At 38.7% G+C, this 17750-nt stretch overlaps 1 protein-coding gene across 2 annotated transcripts in view; it reads right to left on the bottom strand.

Moving 5' to 3' along the window:
* The window catches only part of LOC136877206 (nuclear transcription factor Y subunit beta), a 199798-nt gene that overhangs the window by 151943 nt on the left and 30105 nt on the right, over positions 1–17750 (bottom strand). For both annotated transcript variants that reach the window (XR_010860742.2, XM_067151039.2), the window contains exon 2: positions 9082–9181. Coding sequence is in view for 1 of the 2 variants with exons in the window: in XM_067151039.2 (XP_067007140.1) it covers positions 9082–9169 (88 nt within the window). In the remaining variant the exon portion in view is untranslated. The remainder of the gene's footprint in view (positions 1–9081; positions 9182–17750) is intronic.

Below are 17750 nucleotides of genomic sequence, written 5' to 3'. Positions count from 1 at the left end.
ATCCAGTGGTGTTCCTCATATAGTGGGTACTAATCATAGGCAAGCCAGAACCATGCGTTCCGTCATCCCATGGTGTCGCTCATATAGTGCTACTAATCACAAACCTATGTAATACCCAACATTGTGGTACTACGCCCAAGTAAAAGCGACCCACGGTGTTTCCCGCATGGTGGTACTAATCAAAAGGAGTTTCGTGGTTCTAATATAATCATCCCTTGGTCGCCCCGTTTAGTCGCCTCTTACAACAGGCAGGGTATACCATGGGTGTATTCTTCGTCTGCGTCTGCCCCCCACCCACAGGGGTTTGTGTGTTTGGTCCGCTAGAGGTATTTTATTTCCCTCAAGTCCGCTGGCAAGCCGGTTAGGACCCCCCTATCCGCCACCTGGGATGCGCCACGTGGGAGTATCACCTCTCCCCCTGCTACGCCAGCGTAGTAGGTTTGTGGCACTTACTTGTGCCAGGCTCCTCACTTTCATCTATCCTATCTGACCTCCCTCGGTCGACTCTTGTTCTTATCTGACCTCGATGGTATTAGAGCATTCACAATGAAGTATTTATTTATTTTCCACCTAGTCGATACAATGATTGCCTAAGGCAATTTTTATTGGTCAAAAGTGGTACATGTTTCGTATATTATCAACATCTTCAGCCACATAACTCAGTTTAGATGAAAAATATAAAATTGACAAAGTAATGCTTTAGAGGAAGTGTCTTTAATTTTCATGCCCTTCGTGGCCCCTGTCTTTCTTTGGCTGATACCTTCATTTTTCGAAGCATCAAATCCCTTCAATTTTTTTCTCTCTGATTAGTGTTATATACAGGATGGTTGCCTAGTTGTCCTTCCTCTTAAAACAATAATCACCATCACCACTCTCCCCTTCGTACTTTGTCATACGCCTTCTCTAGATCTACAAACAAATATAACCGTCCATTCTTCTCGTAGCATGTTTTAATTATGCCGTGCATACTGAAAAATCTGATCATGACAACCCCTCTGCAGTCTGAAACCACTTTGGTTTTCGTTCAACTTATTCTCTCAACCACTGATTGCACCCTCCTTCTCAAAATGCCACTGAATACCTTGCCAAATATCAATGAAACACTTCAATAGTTTTTACAACCCTTCCTATCCCCTTGCTTATAGATAGGTGCAATTACTGTTTTTGTCCAATCACAAGATACCTTACTAGTATTCCATGATAATCTTATCACTCTATGAAGCCATTTTTCCCCTGCCTTCCAACTATACTTCACCATTTCAGATCTTATTTCATCTATTCCTGCTGCTTTAGGACAATGAACTTTGTTTACCATCCTTTCCACTTCCTCAAGCGTAAATTCACCAACATAACCGTTTATTCTCCCCATGAGCTCAATTGTTCATGGCGTCACCAGAAAGATTTCCTTCTACGTTAAAAAGATTTTCAAAATAATCCTCCCATTTGTTGGAATTTCTTGGAATATATTATGAGTTCACCTGATTCACCCCCCTCCCCCCCCCAAAACTATAATTTCCTTCTACTCTCTAGTAGAAGGTTGAAGTTCTCATCTGTGGTGTATTTAATGTTAGTATTATAATGTAGTCATCTTGTGGTAATTTTATGAACTTTTCATCAAAGAGCTTAATAATGTATAATTTGTCATCTTATGGTGTTTCTACAAACTTTTTATCAATAATCTCCAATATTTTGTTTTGAATTGTCTCAAGTGTCAACACTGCTTTCATTCTTTCAAGTGCATTTATGTTGTGATTTCAATCCTATTTATGTGCTTGTGTTGATGATGGCTCCAAGAACTGATACCATCTAGAAGGGTTTTCGAGGAAATTCAGGCAGGCTAACCCATGGCTACATATGTGGCTCGAACCGGGACCTGCTGAATGGAAATTAGATATGCAGAATATATTCGGATAGCCTGATGCGAGATAATGTGCATGGAGGAATATCCAAAGTCGTTTACAACAGACCTTTGATATATTTGTTACGAGTTATTTGAGTGGCCTATAGAGCCTGTATTGTAGAGGTGTCCCGCTGCGAAAGTGATGTTTCTCCCGGGCGAGGGAGACATTAGTGTTCTCTCAGCCGAGACGTTTGTCCTTGGCCCACAGTCTAATAGGGGTCCCGTGGCCACAAAGAAATACGAGATGCAGCCATGAGAAAGCTTTGCCATGTAAATGAGTCTAGAATATTTGTATTTGCAGCGAGTTCTTTGAAACAGTGGCTGATAGCCGGTGACCTTGCCTTGTTGTTGTTGTTGTTTGTGTGCCTTCTAGATTTGTTTGCCACTGTTAATCATTTAAGGGGATAAGCCCGTGTGCTTTTGAAGGGATGAGAGGCTCCGTCCTCAATCTTTCGTCATGGGACCATGCCCATGCTAGAAGCTGTGTTATTTTGGGAGATTTAAGACAGTCCTAAACCATGTAATATTTTGTATTCATGTGTCCCTAATTGTTTGGAAACAATTTTTAGTTTTTAAATGCAAATGTTTCTATTCTTAATCTCATGTACCAGAACATTTAATTATGGCACCTATAGTTATTCTGTTCAAATTTATCTGGTTTCTGTTGTCACATCCGAGTAACTAGCTCACGTTTCAAGAGGATGAATTCCATTCGTATGATACGGGCACGAGACCAGTCACACCGTGACTTTTTTGTAAATATTTGTATTTCGTATTTATGACTCTTTCATTGGGATTTTTATCTGATGTTTATGTTCTGAAGTCTATTAAATTCATTCTACCCCTCATCTCTTGATCCTCTTCCACAATTATTGTATTTAGATCCCTATTTTTTATAATTCAGAAAGTTTGTACCTCATTCTCTACCGACATACTAGCTAGGCAACATTTAGGACAGGGGATAAGGTACAATACAATGCATACAAAATGAGTGGTATTAGTTTAAAGTTCTTGCAAGAGAGAGGAAAAAAAAAAAAGTTTGAGCTGTTGGAGTTGGCAAGCTACTATCTTTAGTGTGTTCTTCAAGTCTCTACCGCATCGTGCAAGTGAGGATTTAGTTGGATGAACCTTATACAAGCCAAATTCAGATTGTCATTAGAAAAAAGAAAAATTTCTGTGATCTGATAATGTGTAATATGAATGTGATGATGCCATCCGTTCAGTCGAATCCGACCAACGGCAATTCTATGAATTAGCGCTCTCCAAGTTGTCCTGTTCCACACTGCCTCCTTTAGTTGTTCCAGGGTGAAGGTTGTGTCTGTTTTAATGGTGTCTAACCGATGAGTCCTCTGGTGACCTTGTCTTCTTGTACCGCTGATCATTCCTAGCATGATTGTTTTTTCCAATGCACCTGATCGCATAACGTGGCCAAAGTAAGCTAGTCTCAGCTTCATTATCTTAACCAACCAATGACATACGGGACTTGATGCGCTCTTAAACTGCCTTATTGGTGATTTTTGCAGTCCATGGTATTCCCAAGATTCTTTGCCAACACCAGAGCTCAAAAGCATCGATCTTCCTTTTGTCTGCCTGTTTCAGCGTGCAGCTCCCACATCCATACATGAACAGTGGGAATATAATCTGTACTTGGTAGCCAAATTGATATCTCTGCTCTTCCAGATAAGGGACACAGTCATCATAGCGATATGTCCAAGCGATATCAGGACGGCAATCTCCACTTTGACCGACTTTGGCTCCTAAGAAGATGAAATCCCGCACACTCTCTATCTCTTCCCTATTTAGCTGTAGACAAACTGTACCACGCTCATCAGCAGCCATAACTAATATTGAGATAGAGGACCTTTTTTCACTTTCATCATTGAGGTGGGAAATTAAAAGCTTTAGATCTTCTTCTGTTTCTGCCAGCAAGGTTGTATCAACATATCTCAAATTCCTCCAATCTGCACACCAATGTAGAGTTTCTCTAAATTTAACTTCCGCATAATTATTTCTGCATACAGACTGAAAAGTATGCAGCATTGACGGACACCTTTTTCAATTTTAAATTATTCAGTGTACCTGCAGAAAATTAATCTGATCCAGCAAGGGCTGTGGAGGAGTGGTTTTCAGTAGCAAGACCATAAGCCACATCCATGGTCACAAATGATCATTCACCTTACAGTCAGAGGGTCTGAGTTCATTTCCTGGCCAAATGCTATCTCGATATCTGAACCATCTTAGATCCATTCAGAATGAAGATGTACCAAAAAAAGGTTAGGAAAAAAAATGAACACATTTTCCCCATTACAATAGCACATAGGCCGATGACCTTAGATGTTAGGCCCCTTTAAACAACAAGCAGCATCATCATCATCACAATAGCACGTTTCCGCATCAGACAGGTTCTGCTAAATACATGAATATTAAACCGCAATTCACGGGACTGGGAAAATATTCCGATTTGGACAGTTTCTTTCGGTTCATCCAAGTTCCGGAAATGCAGGTTTAACTGTAATAATGGACTGTGTGCCCTGCGGTTTATTTATGAGTGTGCAAAAACCTAAACTGTGAGGTATGTCAGTGCTGACTTGCAAAGGAGCGAGAGCATTTACCATGATTAAATTGAAATAACAAATAACGTAGTTCAACCTATTCAATACATATAAATAAGAAATGTAGTGTTACATTTCTATTTAAATATAAGCAGAAGCGGTACCGGTTTTGACCCCCATCTGGGTCATCGCCAGCCGAATAAAATGCAAAAACAATGTATAGATAAATAAGAAATTAAAGAATGAGTCTTTCACAAAAACAGTTGAAGAGGCAAAATAAGATAATGGGGATTGGCAGTGTGCAATTTTAAATCGTAAAATCTAGAAGAAATACAACGTCAGTCACTTATACGAAGTAAGGCGCGATCTTCTGAATAGTAACACAACACACACAAAGTTCGGCACTGTCTGAAAATGTTTACGAGAAGAGCTGAACAGTTAAGTGAGCCAGCATGCATACATTATCAGGCGCGAAGTCACAACACAATTTAATAAATCTGTGGCTTGGTTCTAAAAGGGCCAATGTAAATTTTTATCGAAATTGAGATATTAACTGATACAAACGCATTTTATCCTGGCTTGCAACATGTTAAAAGGGCCAATGTGTCTGTTAAATACTAAACGAACAGTTAACGTTTAATTAAACAAGTCCTTGCCAATAATGTTAGATTACCAATACAGATTAGAGACCTGGCAATTTTTAAAGAATATGATAGAAAAAATTAGCGTTTAATTAGGTGACTTCCACAAAAAAAGTATAAAGTTATTTAAAGTTAGTTGTTGAAAAAAATTATTGCAAAACTATAAGCAAAACTTCAAATTCTCATAGCTCAAAAACAGGTTTTTTGACATTGGCGCTTTTAGAACCAAGCCACAGAAATATTAAGTCCCAAAATTGTGTAGAAGTCTAAGACGAGTCGCTTGATTGAAGCAAATTGCTAGCTCCTGAAGATCAGCGCAACATACTGAATGTCCGGCATTGTGCTTTCAAATGCTGACGGAACTCTGTGAATAGCTTGATGATCCAGTCTGTAATTGTTTCGGTTGCGAAAATGTGTGTATATATACTGTACCGGGAACTGTTCCAGCCCTGTACATTGTTTTATTGTTGCCGAAACATATGAAAAAGGGACGGCAATAATATCTGTTCGTGCATCCGACATCTTGTGCTAGCGCAAGGCGAAGCTCCTTGTAGCGAGCTGGACACGTCACGAGCAACGAGTCTGCAGGTGATGTCAATATCACATGTTACATGCCTCTCCATCGAAGGTACTAGAAAGAAAAGGCCTAACTTTTCAGCCGCTTAAGTTTCGGACATGAGACATGTATCATCATGTAGCTCATGTTCCAAATGCAAAAATATATTAATTTCAGTAAATTCCGTCAAGGCATTCTAAAGATATAAGCCAATTTCATCTCTGTGACGTAGCAAGCAGCCTTGAGCTGTACTGAATATAAGCAGAGAGCCAGGCCACAGCAATTCAGTTCATGTCGAGTTCACACCAAGTTCGCACCAATTTCACATCGAGTTCGCGTCAAGTCTACATTCTTTCACAGCTGGCTAGTATATCACACTGCGCGCGTCGAACCAAGTATTCCTGCGACCGGACCTCGCACTACTTAGAAAGTTTCGATGGCTAGTTGATACTTAGTCTCTACGATACCAGTGAGTAACCTGTACATTGTGGGACTTGTAATTTGTCTGATATTCAGACTTAGAAAATGAACGTGTGTAATTTCAAAGTCTTAAAGACTTATAGTGTTCAGCAACAGTTGTACTTAACACTTAGTAAATATCTTAGTTGATGTGTGAATAACCGTAATCAACTTGGGGTTAACATAAATACTTCACATAGTAATGATCTTGGACTATTTGAACTTTGAATTTCATGAGTATAGGTTATAACACTTTGATTGTCTTGGGAGCCTAGAACACTGTCGTTTGTGTAGAAGAACTGTTCGCGCGTCATCATAACAGGCTGTGTTATTTAAAATTAATGCATGTGGACAAACTGTGTACCCAGTGTTATCGTGAAGTATAGGACTTATACTTAAATAATTGAGGTATTACAAGAGAGAGTCGCTTATTTATTTTTCTGTGAAGTTGAGCAATTACAAACTGTGTTCCAAATGTAAGTTAATTTAACCCTACGAACAGTGAGCAGTAAGTGGTTAGATGAACTGTGCCGTGAACGATATCTCTCATGATCGTGATAGACAATAAAAGACTCGCTCCGACGTATTTCTCATCGAAGTGAATGGTGATAAATTGTGAAACAGTCACCAGTGATAACCGTGCAAAATCAAATAGTGCACGTTTTTGACGTAGAATGACAGAGATCGATATAAAACGACGGAGATCGACATAGATCGATGTAAAACGACGGAGATCGACGGAGATCGCCGTAGAACGACGGAGATTTGGTACTACGCGGGAATGGTTCCAGGGGCGTGGCACCATGGAGCAGCTTGGGGCCTGCTGACAGCCGAATCCCAGATTGCTGTTCGCAGAGTGGTTTTCCACTGTTCGAGAAGGTGTATATCAGGTGATGTCAGTGCTTTTCATTTAATTCTGACTTTAAGCAGGACCTTTATGAACTAAGTCATTACAGACAAAGAACATTAAAGAGTTTACTTAATATTCTACTTGAACAGTATTAACGTTTTCCAAGTCAAGAAAGACTTTCAACAACAAAGTGCTCCCGTATACTTCCATTTATTAGAACTTTGAGGTATCAATTAAGTGCACTATTCGTGGTGAAAGTATAACATAAACTCCAAATTTGCCATATTTTTCATAACGTGTGCTCAGAACTTTAAAAGACTAGATTTGATTTCAAGTTTAACGTGTTCTCGAGAAGAAATTTGCTTTACTCAATTCATGTAGGAAGTGAAAATATGAAATTGCAAATACCCCTAGAGAGAGAGACTTTAGGATTTCTCATTTATTTACCACATTCTTGATTTATGACATGAAGAAAATGATGGACATATCAAATTGGGAAATATTATTCCGTTAAATTTCATTTGAATTAATTTCAATGTTCTGTTGTTAAAAAAAAAAAAAGGAGAATGAGGATTTATTTTCAAATAAATATTCATTATTTGGCAACACAATAGGAGGGCATTCCAAAGAATGAAATCAAGGAATGAAAGACGTAATATCTCTTATTTCGCCTTGCCATCCTCTCTCTGTACCATCTCCTAAGAACTCAGTACCCCTTAGAAAGACCTCATGCTATTAACAGTCAACTTTTCCTGGTACAATACATAATACAATTTCTTCTTTCTTTCTTTCTTCGTTTTGGCCTGCTGTGGACCACGTTATTTCAACCGTTTGCATCCTTGAGCTTTAATTCTTCCCCAGTACTCACGCATTCTCGTTCTGTCAGCCTCGTTTCTTTCATCAGTCCACTTTTTGCCTGTTTTCAACACGTAGTAAGAAGTCTACTGTTGCAAATACTTCTAACTCATAACGTTACTAAGTTATCTTCGTTATCATCAAATGATTCCACTGTTATATGCCTTTTCAACTAGAATATCATCAAACTCTCATATTTACAACATTTGAGCATTGCTTCAAATTGAGATGGTCCATAGAGATCCAATTTAAAAATGTTCTTCAACTTCTATTCTACAACTTCATATCTTCAATGTGTTTTACAACTTCACCACATGCCTCTGACTTTCGTTTTTTATCTTCCTGATTATGATTAATTTTGGATCTCTCGACCAACCTTCGACTTTTATTCTCTCTTCTTTATTTTGAATATATACTATTTTTCGCCATCGTCTAATTGTAACCGCCGGACAGTCAACTTTATTTTTATAGCAATCTTACTACTTGTTGTATAACAGTCTGATGTTTTATCCATTGTACTTATTATAGCAGCCTTCTAATGTTAATTTTGTTAATACTTCCACCATTGTAACACATCACATTGTATATTTTTAAACCATAATTGTTATTTTTAATGTTATTTTACTTCAAATCTCTTCAAGATTTTTAAAATTCATTTCATTATTACATGTTAATTAGATGCTTATTTTCAATCTAAGGTTAAGACAGTGGCTGATGATGCCTTCATACAAGGCGAAATATGTACCACTATTAGTTAAGAGATCTATGTAAATCATCCAAGACTAGACTTTGTATTGATTAGGTGGTCTATTTAACAAATAACTTACTGTTGTTATTCCAATCAAATATCATCAATACGGACCAAAAATGATATTTATTACATGTAATGGCTACGATTGTATCAGCACGACAATGCACCCTGTCATCTGTGAGGTTTCTGGAATAATATTCCTGAAATAGACTGGCCTGCCTAAAGTCCCGACCAGAACCCAGTCAGAACATCAACCTCGCTCCAGATCCCAGTGCTCATTACCTTCTCTGGTTTTGGCTCTTGAGGCTGCCACTCCTCAACAGATATTAAAAGTGTCCCCAGCAGAGGTAAAGGCATATTGATGTCCAATAATAGGGAACGTAACACGGGTAGGTGTCCGGATAGTGTACAACTTCACTGTACTGTAACAGCATTTTTCACGAGAGCTTTGCCAATAAAAACTATCACAAATTAAGAATTGAAATGGGATTTTGAGTCAACAACAGAGGTTACATACCATCAATATCATCATGCATTATGTAACCTTGCGATTCATGTTGCAGAAAGCTGTTGGCCAGATCATCCCCACTCTCACAGTTCTCCATTGAGCGGCTAAGCTGGAAAAAATAAATTATGACAGTTTACAAATGTTGAACCATTTTAAAAACCACATATATCTATATTTTGACCAATAAAGGCAAAATAAAATATACCAAAACATTATGATTTAATACAGGAATGTATTTACAGTGCACGTCCTCTTAACTGGCCTGCTTGGGATTGAATCCATGGACGGATAATGAATAGCCAGTTTAAAAGCTTCTCCAGTAATTTGTACGTCATGATATTTCACCATGTTTAAAAAAAATGTTAGACTAATAATGTCTACCTACAGCAATCTGTTTTAAATATGTGCAGTAACAGATGGACCATGATACTTGTACTATTGTTTTGTTTTAAATACGTGGAGTGATGATACTTGTGTACATCATCGGCCCCTAATGGTACAAAATGTGACAAAATTTATTGACAATTTAAAAGTCCAAAAAGCGCCCTCTGACCAAAATTCAAAATGTGGTGATGAAGAATGAATGGATGAACATGAATTTAAAACAATCGGTAGGTCGAGCTCACAGCAATGAAAGTTAAAACCATTCCAAAATTAATCCACCGACTAGAATTCAAGAAAAGGTCGTCAGTCATCATAAATCTCTTATCAATACAACTGCAACAGGACACTCGCTATACCTCCAGAAAGTGAGGACATTCCTCAAGAGGAAATACTTTTTCACTCTCAGTTAAGAGAATGCAGGGACAAATTCACTCTGCAGATATAAACAATGTGGAATTCAATGCTCTGGTAAATGACTTTTTGGAATTTTTGGACACCAGAATTCATCTCTGCAATGAAGTACTACAAAGCAAAGAGGAAACAATGACTGGGAACTGAGGTAAAACATACAGAAAATCTTTAAATCCTCATCGAGGGAATGCCAGCAGATACAGCTATCAGTTCTTCAGCCAAAGGAGAAAGGCTGTACATAGAATACATGCCTGCCAACTTTACAAAACAAAAAATCAGGAGATTTTGATATGAAAATCAGGAGAAATCAGGAGATACATTATTGGTCAAAACTGCTTATTCTACGTCTAGCACAGCACAGCACTATGATATATTTATAACACTTATTGTCTCAAAGCCCAACTGTTGCTACAATGCTAAAAATTATACATCTCTATTCACTCACAGGAAGTATGTGAGTGAGATGATCGGTCTCCGATAATATTTCCGAAAATAGCATGAATTCATGCTCCGCACGTGTGAATCAGTCATGCACTTAGATGCCATTACTTAGCAAATGCATAGATTAATATATTGCATCAAGCTTCCGTGTGATTATGTGAAGCGCAATACTATCTGTATCAAATAACTAGCTGATGTACTCGTGCTTTGCTACGGAGTTCTCAGAAAGACTGTCCTTACAGTTTTCCCAACTGAAGTGTCAACATAGGTCATTATAATGACGTCAGTACAGCACTATGATATACCGGTACTTATAACACTTATTGTCTCAAAGCTATATTTTCTTACTTTTAACGAAAATAACACGGTGTCGATCTAACAGTTCAAAGTTCCAGAGCTAGAATGACCAGGACGCAAGGACACAGCCGTGAACACTCCTGTGTAATTATTCCGTTTAAGTGTGCACCCTGCTCATTCCAATCACTGCCCCAGAGTAGGGATTGAATAGCTGGAATACTATGCTGATCCAGTGTGTTACGTACCAGTAGTATCAGAAAATGTATGAACCAGAGGAATAGCATGTTAAAGAAGAGCGAGATCTAACTTCCCTGTTACTTTCCGCCAATATTCAGGCAGGCTGTTCTACTCAATAACAGTACGCAACAGTAATCCCATCTTTCGGAGATAAATGGCAGAAGAATACACAAAGCACATCACATCAAACAATGGCCAATGTAATGTTATTGTTGATCAATTTTATGAGCTTTCTATACTGCAGGCCTTCACATTTAGTTTTCTTCTGACTCTGTAATAATCTAATGTAAAGTGAGTCCTCCTTTCTTTCATGACTCCCTCTTGTGTTATTCCAGCGATCGTTCCTTCATGACTTTTTTCTCATTCTTATAATCATCTTCACAATTTAATTTTAGTTGGTACACTAAAACTGAATAAGACATAAATAATCGGAAATTGTATTCTCTATTACTTAGTTACGTAGTAATTTTCAATATGACTAAGATAGGTAATCAAAAATTAAATTCCTGGCACCTTCCCCTAAATTACCATTTCGTGAATAACATTATGTATAGCATAGACTTTAGTTCCTTATTCCCTGACATAACATACCGATTTTCATTAAATTCTGTTCTCCCATTTTCTCGTACCTCGGCGCTTATATGGACTTAGCAACAAAAATCCAAATTCATGAATATCTCTTATCATAGCCAGTACGGTAAAAATGTATAAGACAAACGATACGAAATTTAATAATATATAACTTTAGTTATATAGGCCTAGTATTTCTCAACAGGGCCAATAAAAATATCTGAGAATTACATCTTAGGCCTTCCCCTAAACTACCATTTCACTCAGCGTGAATAAAATTATTTATGGCCTAGATTATAGCGACCTATTCCCCGACTTTATATACCGATTTTCATTAAATTCTCTTCGGCCGTTTTCTTGTGATGGGCGTACATATGTACATGTATACAGACAGAAATGACGGAAAATTAAAACTTGCATTTCCCCTTGTTACTGTGGTCACGGCCGGTACGGAGATACTCTATTTTAATTCTGAGCAATGTGCATACAAAACTCTTATATTCTATTTATATTGAGATAAAATTAGTTAGAATTTTCTCCAAATGGCTCCTAAAATCTCTAGAAAAGTCACAAGTCGTTATTGAAATTCTGTCACTAAATTACTAAAAAAGACTCTCTATATAACGACTAGTCTCTAGAATCGTTTAGACTGATGTGAACGAACACGAAAATAGCACGCGAGAACGAGAGATTGACAATCGATATACGCGTCGCGATATACAGGTTTTAATAAACATCGCACATTCACGCACATTTCGCGCATTAATAAACGTCGATATTTCGTTTGAAAGCGGCCAATGAGCGAAGGACTTCCGGCCACTGGCGTAAAAAAAGCTGAAACAGCGGGATTTAAGTTAACCAAAAAATAAGCTAAAATCGGGAGAAATAATAAAATAATCGGGAGGTGGGAAAAACTATCGAAAATCGGGAGTCTCCCGCCTAAATCGGGAAAGTTGGCAGGTATGATACGATCGACATCTGAATTTTGCAAGATTAATGTTTCAGATATATTTGATACTTATTCAGAGATATTTTCCACTGAGAATCTGAACATAAAACCGAAATACCACCCTAAAATTAACAACGTAGAGCATGAAGAACTACACAAGATATATAACCCTAAAATCTCTAACGAGGAAATTGCCACATGATGTATTGCAGTAGATCGTGTTTAGAATGAGCCATCAGGGATGACAAGTGTGTGAAATCACAGCAATGATCACTTTGAGGATGCTTTTGACCAGTGTAGTTACCCACTGTTTGTAATGGGCCAGAACAAGTGAACTTTCAAACTGTATGCTCAGTTATACCAAGAGTAATTGAAACAGTTCTAGATCAGCATTTGCAGTCTGTGATATCTTTCAGTGAAAATCAGTGAACATGAACATGAGAGAGGCTTTAATGATAAAATCAAATGCCCCAAACTTATCTATCCTTCAATGACTTCTCGGTCAACTAAAACTGAAAAGTAAGATTGCATTTCTAAATATGAGTCTTCAATATTACTGGACACCAGCAACTCATACTCAAACACCGCGTCTACAGTCAGATAACACCCGTCAGACTGAAGAGCGGGTTAAAACAAGGATCCCTGCTATCTCCAGCTCTACACAATCCACTTACGGGTTTAATTTTTGATTAACTCAAGAACCTTTTGCTCACTTCAAACATTGATATCGGAATTAGAAAAATGTTTTTGAAGACTTTCGTGTGGAACGTGGCATTGTATGGAAGTGAAACATGGATGACAACTAGCTCAGAAAGAAAGAGAATAGAAGCTTTTGAAATGTGGTGTTACAGAAGAATGCTGAAGGTGAGATGGATAGATCGAATCACGAATGAAGAGATACTGAATCGAATTGGTGAGAGGAGATACATTTGGCTAAATTTGACGAGAAAAAGAGATAGAATGATCGGACACATCTTAAGACACCCCGGACTTGTTCAGTAGGTTTTTGAAGGAAGTGTAAGTGGTAAGAACGGTAGGGGTAGACCAAGGTATGAATATGACAAGCAGATTAGAGCAGATGTAGGATGCAATAGTTACGTAGAAATGAAAAGGTTAGCACAGGCTAGGGTGGCTTGGAAGGCTGCATCAAACCAGTCTATGGACTGATGACTCAAACAACAACAATGGGGAAACTACTTGTGCCCTTTGAACATTGCTGATGACACTCTTATTATCGAAGGAGACAGCTAACACGTATAGCCATCAGATCATTTCAGGAGCAAATGTACTGGTACAGTATTTGTATCAAGAACAGGAAGGTGCTCCACATTCACAGAGAGTTTGAAGTAAACAGAATTAAAGAAAGAGATGAAATGAAGTATCTTGGTGTCTCCTTCAATGGTACACTCACTTTTCATTCTACCTCACCTTTATTTTTTTAACAATTTGTTTTACGTCGCACCGAAACAGATAGGTCTATGGCAACGATGGGGTAGGAAAGTGCTAGGAATGGGAAGGAAGCGGCCGTGGCCTTAATTAAGGTACAGCCCCAGCATTTGCCATGTGTGAAAATGGGAAACCACAGAAAACCATCTTCAGGGCTGCCGACAGTGGAGCTCAAACCCACTATCTCTCGGATGCAAACCTCGCCTTTAAAAGACCTGCAAAACAAACTAGATAAGCCAACAGCCCTCGTCTAAATCCTTCAGACCGCAAAAGTACAGTAAGTTCCACTTAATTTCCTGCAGGCAGACTATAAAAATCATCAAAAGCTCTCTGAAAGAAATTCTACAGCTACCCATGGACACACCCGATAGTATGCTGTACTCAAACCTAAAATATAACGGGCTTGGTCTTTTCACAGGGACTCGGGAAACTCATCTTCAGAAAATTAGTGCATGTAATGTTCTTTGCAGACCAGAGAAACTAATATGCAACCTGACAAGTGAAACTACACACTGATGTGAACAGTTTCTACAGTAATCCTTGGAAAACCTGCCAAGAACTGGCAGCATGGAGCTCTGCCAACAACTGGATACGTTGTTATCGAAGACACTCATGCAGTGAATAGCGAAATGCAATCAAAATGTCGTCAAACTGGGCAGAACCCAAGATGGTAATGCAGATGCGTCAGGGACGAAGAAACACTGACACATGTTCTGGGTTCATGCCCCTATAGTGAAGTACTGAGGAAATCATGTCACCATACAATAACACTTTTGATTGCAGAAGAGCTCCAAAAAGAAAACGTTAATGTGCATGAAGTAGTTCATGTTTTATCTTTGACTGGCAGCACACAGCGAATTGACACGATAGCCTACAGAAATGAAAGGAAGGATTCATTACTGATCCCAATATGCAACTGGAGGATGAGCATCTACGGGCTTTCTACAAGCAGAAGCTGGAACACGTGGTACCATTCCAGATGTCTTTATAAAATTCTGGAAGGAGTTTCAGCTGTCTGTGAAGAGAGTCGATAAAATAGTCATTGGTGCTGTTTGAACCTCGGCACGCTACACAGCGAGTCTTCAAGAACACGACATATTTTCCAGCTATCACGCTGATGAAACTGTGACATCAGCCTGCCTGTGATAAGCGAGCAGGCGGAAGAGACAGGCAGGCTGTTGGCAACTAAAGACTAGCCTACGGCTCTTGAAAATGTGCACTGAACTGGTGGACTAATGCTAGCCGGGAGGTTTCACCTCTAGCCTTATCCTATCAGTTGATACATTTCCTTTACTGACACCAGTCTCATAGCCTTCTGCTAGAACTATTCTCACGATCAACTTAGGCAGGGATACTGATTTGCATTGTGTTCTGGCAACAAGAAACTTATTATACATATTAGGCTAATTTGTATATATGAATTATTTTTCCAAGACATCCTCAAGCTTACTTATTCAGATTACAGATTTCATGTACATTCAGCAAAAGCAGCAAGTTAGAGAAACTTTTATTTTGTACAGAGTAGATAAAAAACTTAAATAATGAACATTTTACTTGTGTTGTACAAAACCTTTGTATACAACACAAAAGTTTTGATTCGAGGATCTGCGAACATACTCCGATCCCATTATATGGACCTGTTTAATTTCATGATATAACATACCATTTTTATATTACTGTGCGCTTACTCTTTCAAACAGTTGTGGTGCCCGATTTGAAACTGGCGTGCTGCGCGAGAAACATTCCAGTTTGTGACAGTGAGTTCCGGCTGGCGAGCAGCGCTGACATCACCGCACAACAAGTATATAAGGAGGAGAGCCAGCAGGAGAAGGCAGATTGCTGTCCAACGATTTACTGCACTGAATTTCAGACAGGTAGGGGCACCCCCTTTTAAGTGGAGCGAAGTTAACTGAGAGGTCTCACCTTAGGATGTGCCCATTGTCTACTTCTCTTTTCAAAGAATTCATCTTCACAAGAAGACTGTCGTATTAACACTTAGCTTTCACGCGGTCAATGTTGACAGCTGTATCCTCACAGAATGCTATACTTCAGAACCTTGTGCTTTATATTACAGAACAGACTCTTGTTCTTTAGTTTGTATCCTGGCAACTCTGAATCTTGTAAATGGTATAAATAGGCATAATCAAATCACCGTCTTGTCTGACAAACTCTTGATAGATTCTGTTCACACTTGTTTCAGCTGAACTGAACTCAAGAAGATTCTTCACTTGTTTCAGCTGAACTGAACTCAAGAAGATTCTTCAAGAGCTAGTACTTTAAGTGTTTCATCTAGTCTTCTGTGAAGTGCATTCTTCAAATTGGAAGAAAACTGAGAACTTGTGATGAGTGTTTAACATCCAAATCTTTACTTATCTTGCAATGAAGTATCAACAACACACTTGGTTCATAAAGTTTATTTATAATTCATGTCTTGCTTTACCTTTTATTGATTTTTACTGATGATGCTCTCTAGCAAGACCACAACTAGTTTCATCAAATATATGTAACTTTTAAAGGTTACAATAAATAGTATTGAATAGGTGGAAACCTTTAGCTTTCGCCCTTCAGTACGGAATAATATAAATAAATTACCCACAAGTATGCAAAAGTCAAAGGCACATTCAGTTTAATTGTTTGTATGGCATCACAAAAAAGATTTCTCTAAACTAGCTACATAGCCAGATCGTGCACGGTGGCATATATATGTTTTTCGGTACAAAACCTGACCGCTTCCACCACACCTGCAGTCCACATGATCACAAATGGCCTGCACACCATCTTTGCTTCTTAAATCTGTAAATCTGCACATACAGTATTAGAAAATAAACTCTTACCTACCGTGCAAGTTGGCCAAGCAGTTAGGGACGCACAGGTGAGAGCTTGCATCCAGGAGATAGTGGATGCGAACCCCAATGTCAGCAGCCCTGAAGATGGCTTTCTGTGGTTTCCCATTCTAACACCTTAGGGAAGGCCACAGCTGCTTCCTTCCTATTCCCAGGACTTTCCTATCCTATCATCGCCATAAGACCTATCTGTGTCTGTGCGATGTAAAGCAAATAGCAAAAAAAACACAACCTCTTACTCCACAGCACGGTCTGCCATTAAGACTAAATCGTCAGCACAGGCCAAACTGCTCACTACATTTTCACTTAACTGAAATCCCCTCCTGCCACTTAATACCTTTCAGTAGATGATCCATATAAACTATGAACAACAAAGGTGCATGATTACAGCTTTACTCATTCTACCAACAATTCTCACTGAAGCCCAATTGTCAACATAAATGCCTTCAACTGATTTTAATAATCTACCCTTAATCCCATAGTACCCCAGCAAAGGTAACACCTTTTCCCTCAGTACCCTCTGTCATATGCCTTCTCTACTATGAAACACAACGTAACTGTCTATTCCTCTGGCAGCATTTTTTGATTACCTGGCATATACTGAAAATCTGATCCTGACAGCCTCTTTGTGATATTAAACGACACTGGATTTCATCCAACTTCCTCTCAAACACTGATCGCACCCTCCCTTCTAAAATTCCAGTGGATATCTTCCCTGGCATCCTGATCAATATCTCGATTGTTGCGATCTTTCCTGTTCCCTTGCTTATAGACAGCAGCAGTTAGTGCTTTCATCAAATCAGAAGGTACCTTTCTAACATTGCATGCCAATCTTATTACTCTACAAATCCATTTCATCCCGCCTCCACTATATTTCATCATTTCAGGTCTTATTTCATCTATTCCCGCTGCTTTATGACAATGGAGTTTACCAACCTTTCCACATCATCGAATGTAATTTCACCAACATCATTGTCCTCCTCCCCATGAGCTCAGTTGTTTGCAAAGTCACCTTCCACCTGTCCAGTGATTCCCTGGGATCTATTATGAGTTTGCCTGATTTACCTAGAACACTATTCATTTTCTTTCTCCCTCTCTTT

This window comes from Anabrus simplex, chromosome 7 (genome assembly GCF_040414725.1).
Source record: "Anabrus simplex isolate iqAnaSimp1 chromosome 7, ASM4041472v1, whole genome shotgun sequence".
Lineage (NCBI taxonomy): Eukaryota > Metazoa > Arthropoda > Insecta > Orthoptera > Tettigoniidae > Anabrus > Anabrus simplex.
Note: the sequence above shows the minus strand (reverse complement) of the source record. Positions and strands in the feature narration are given on the sequence as shown.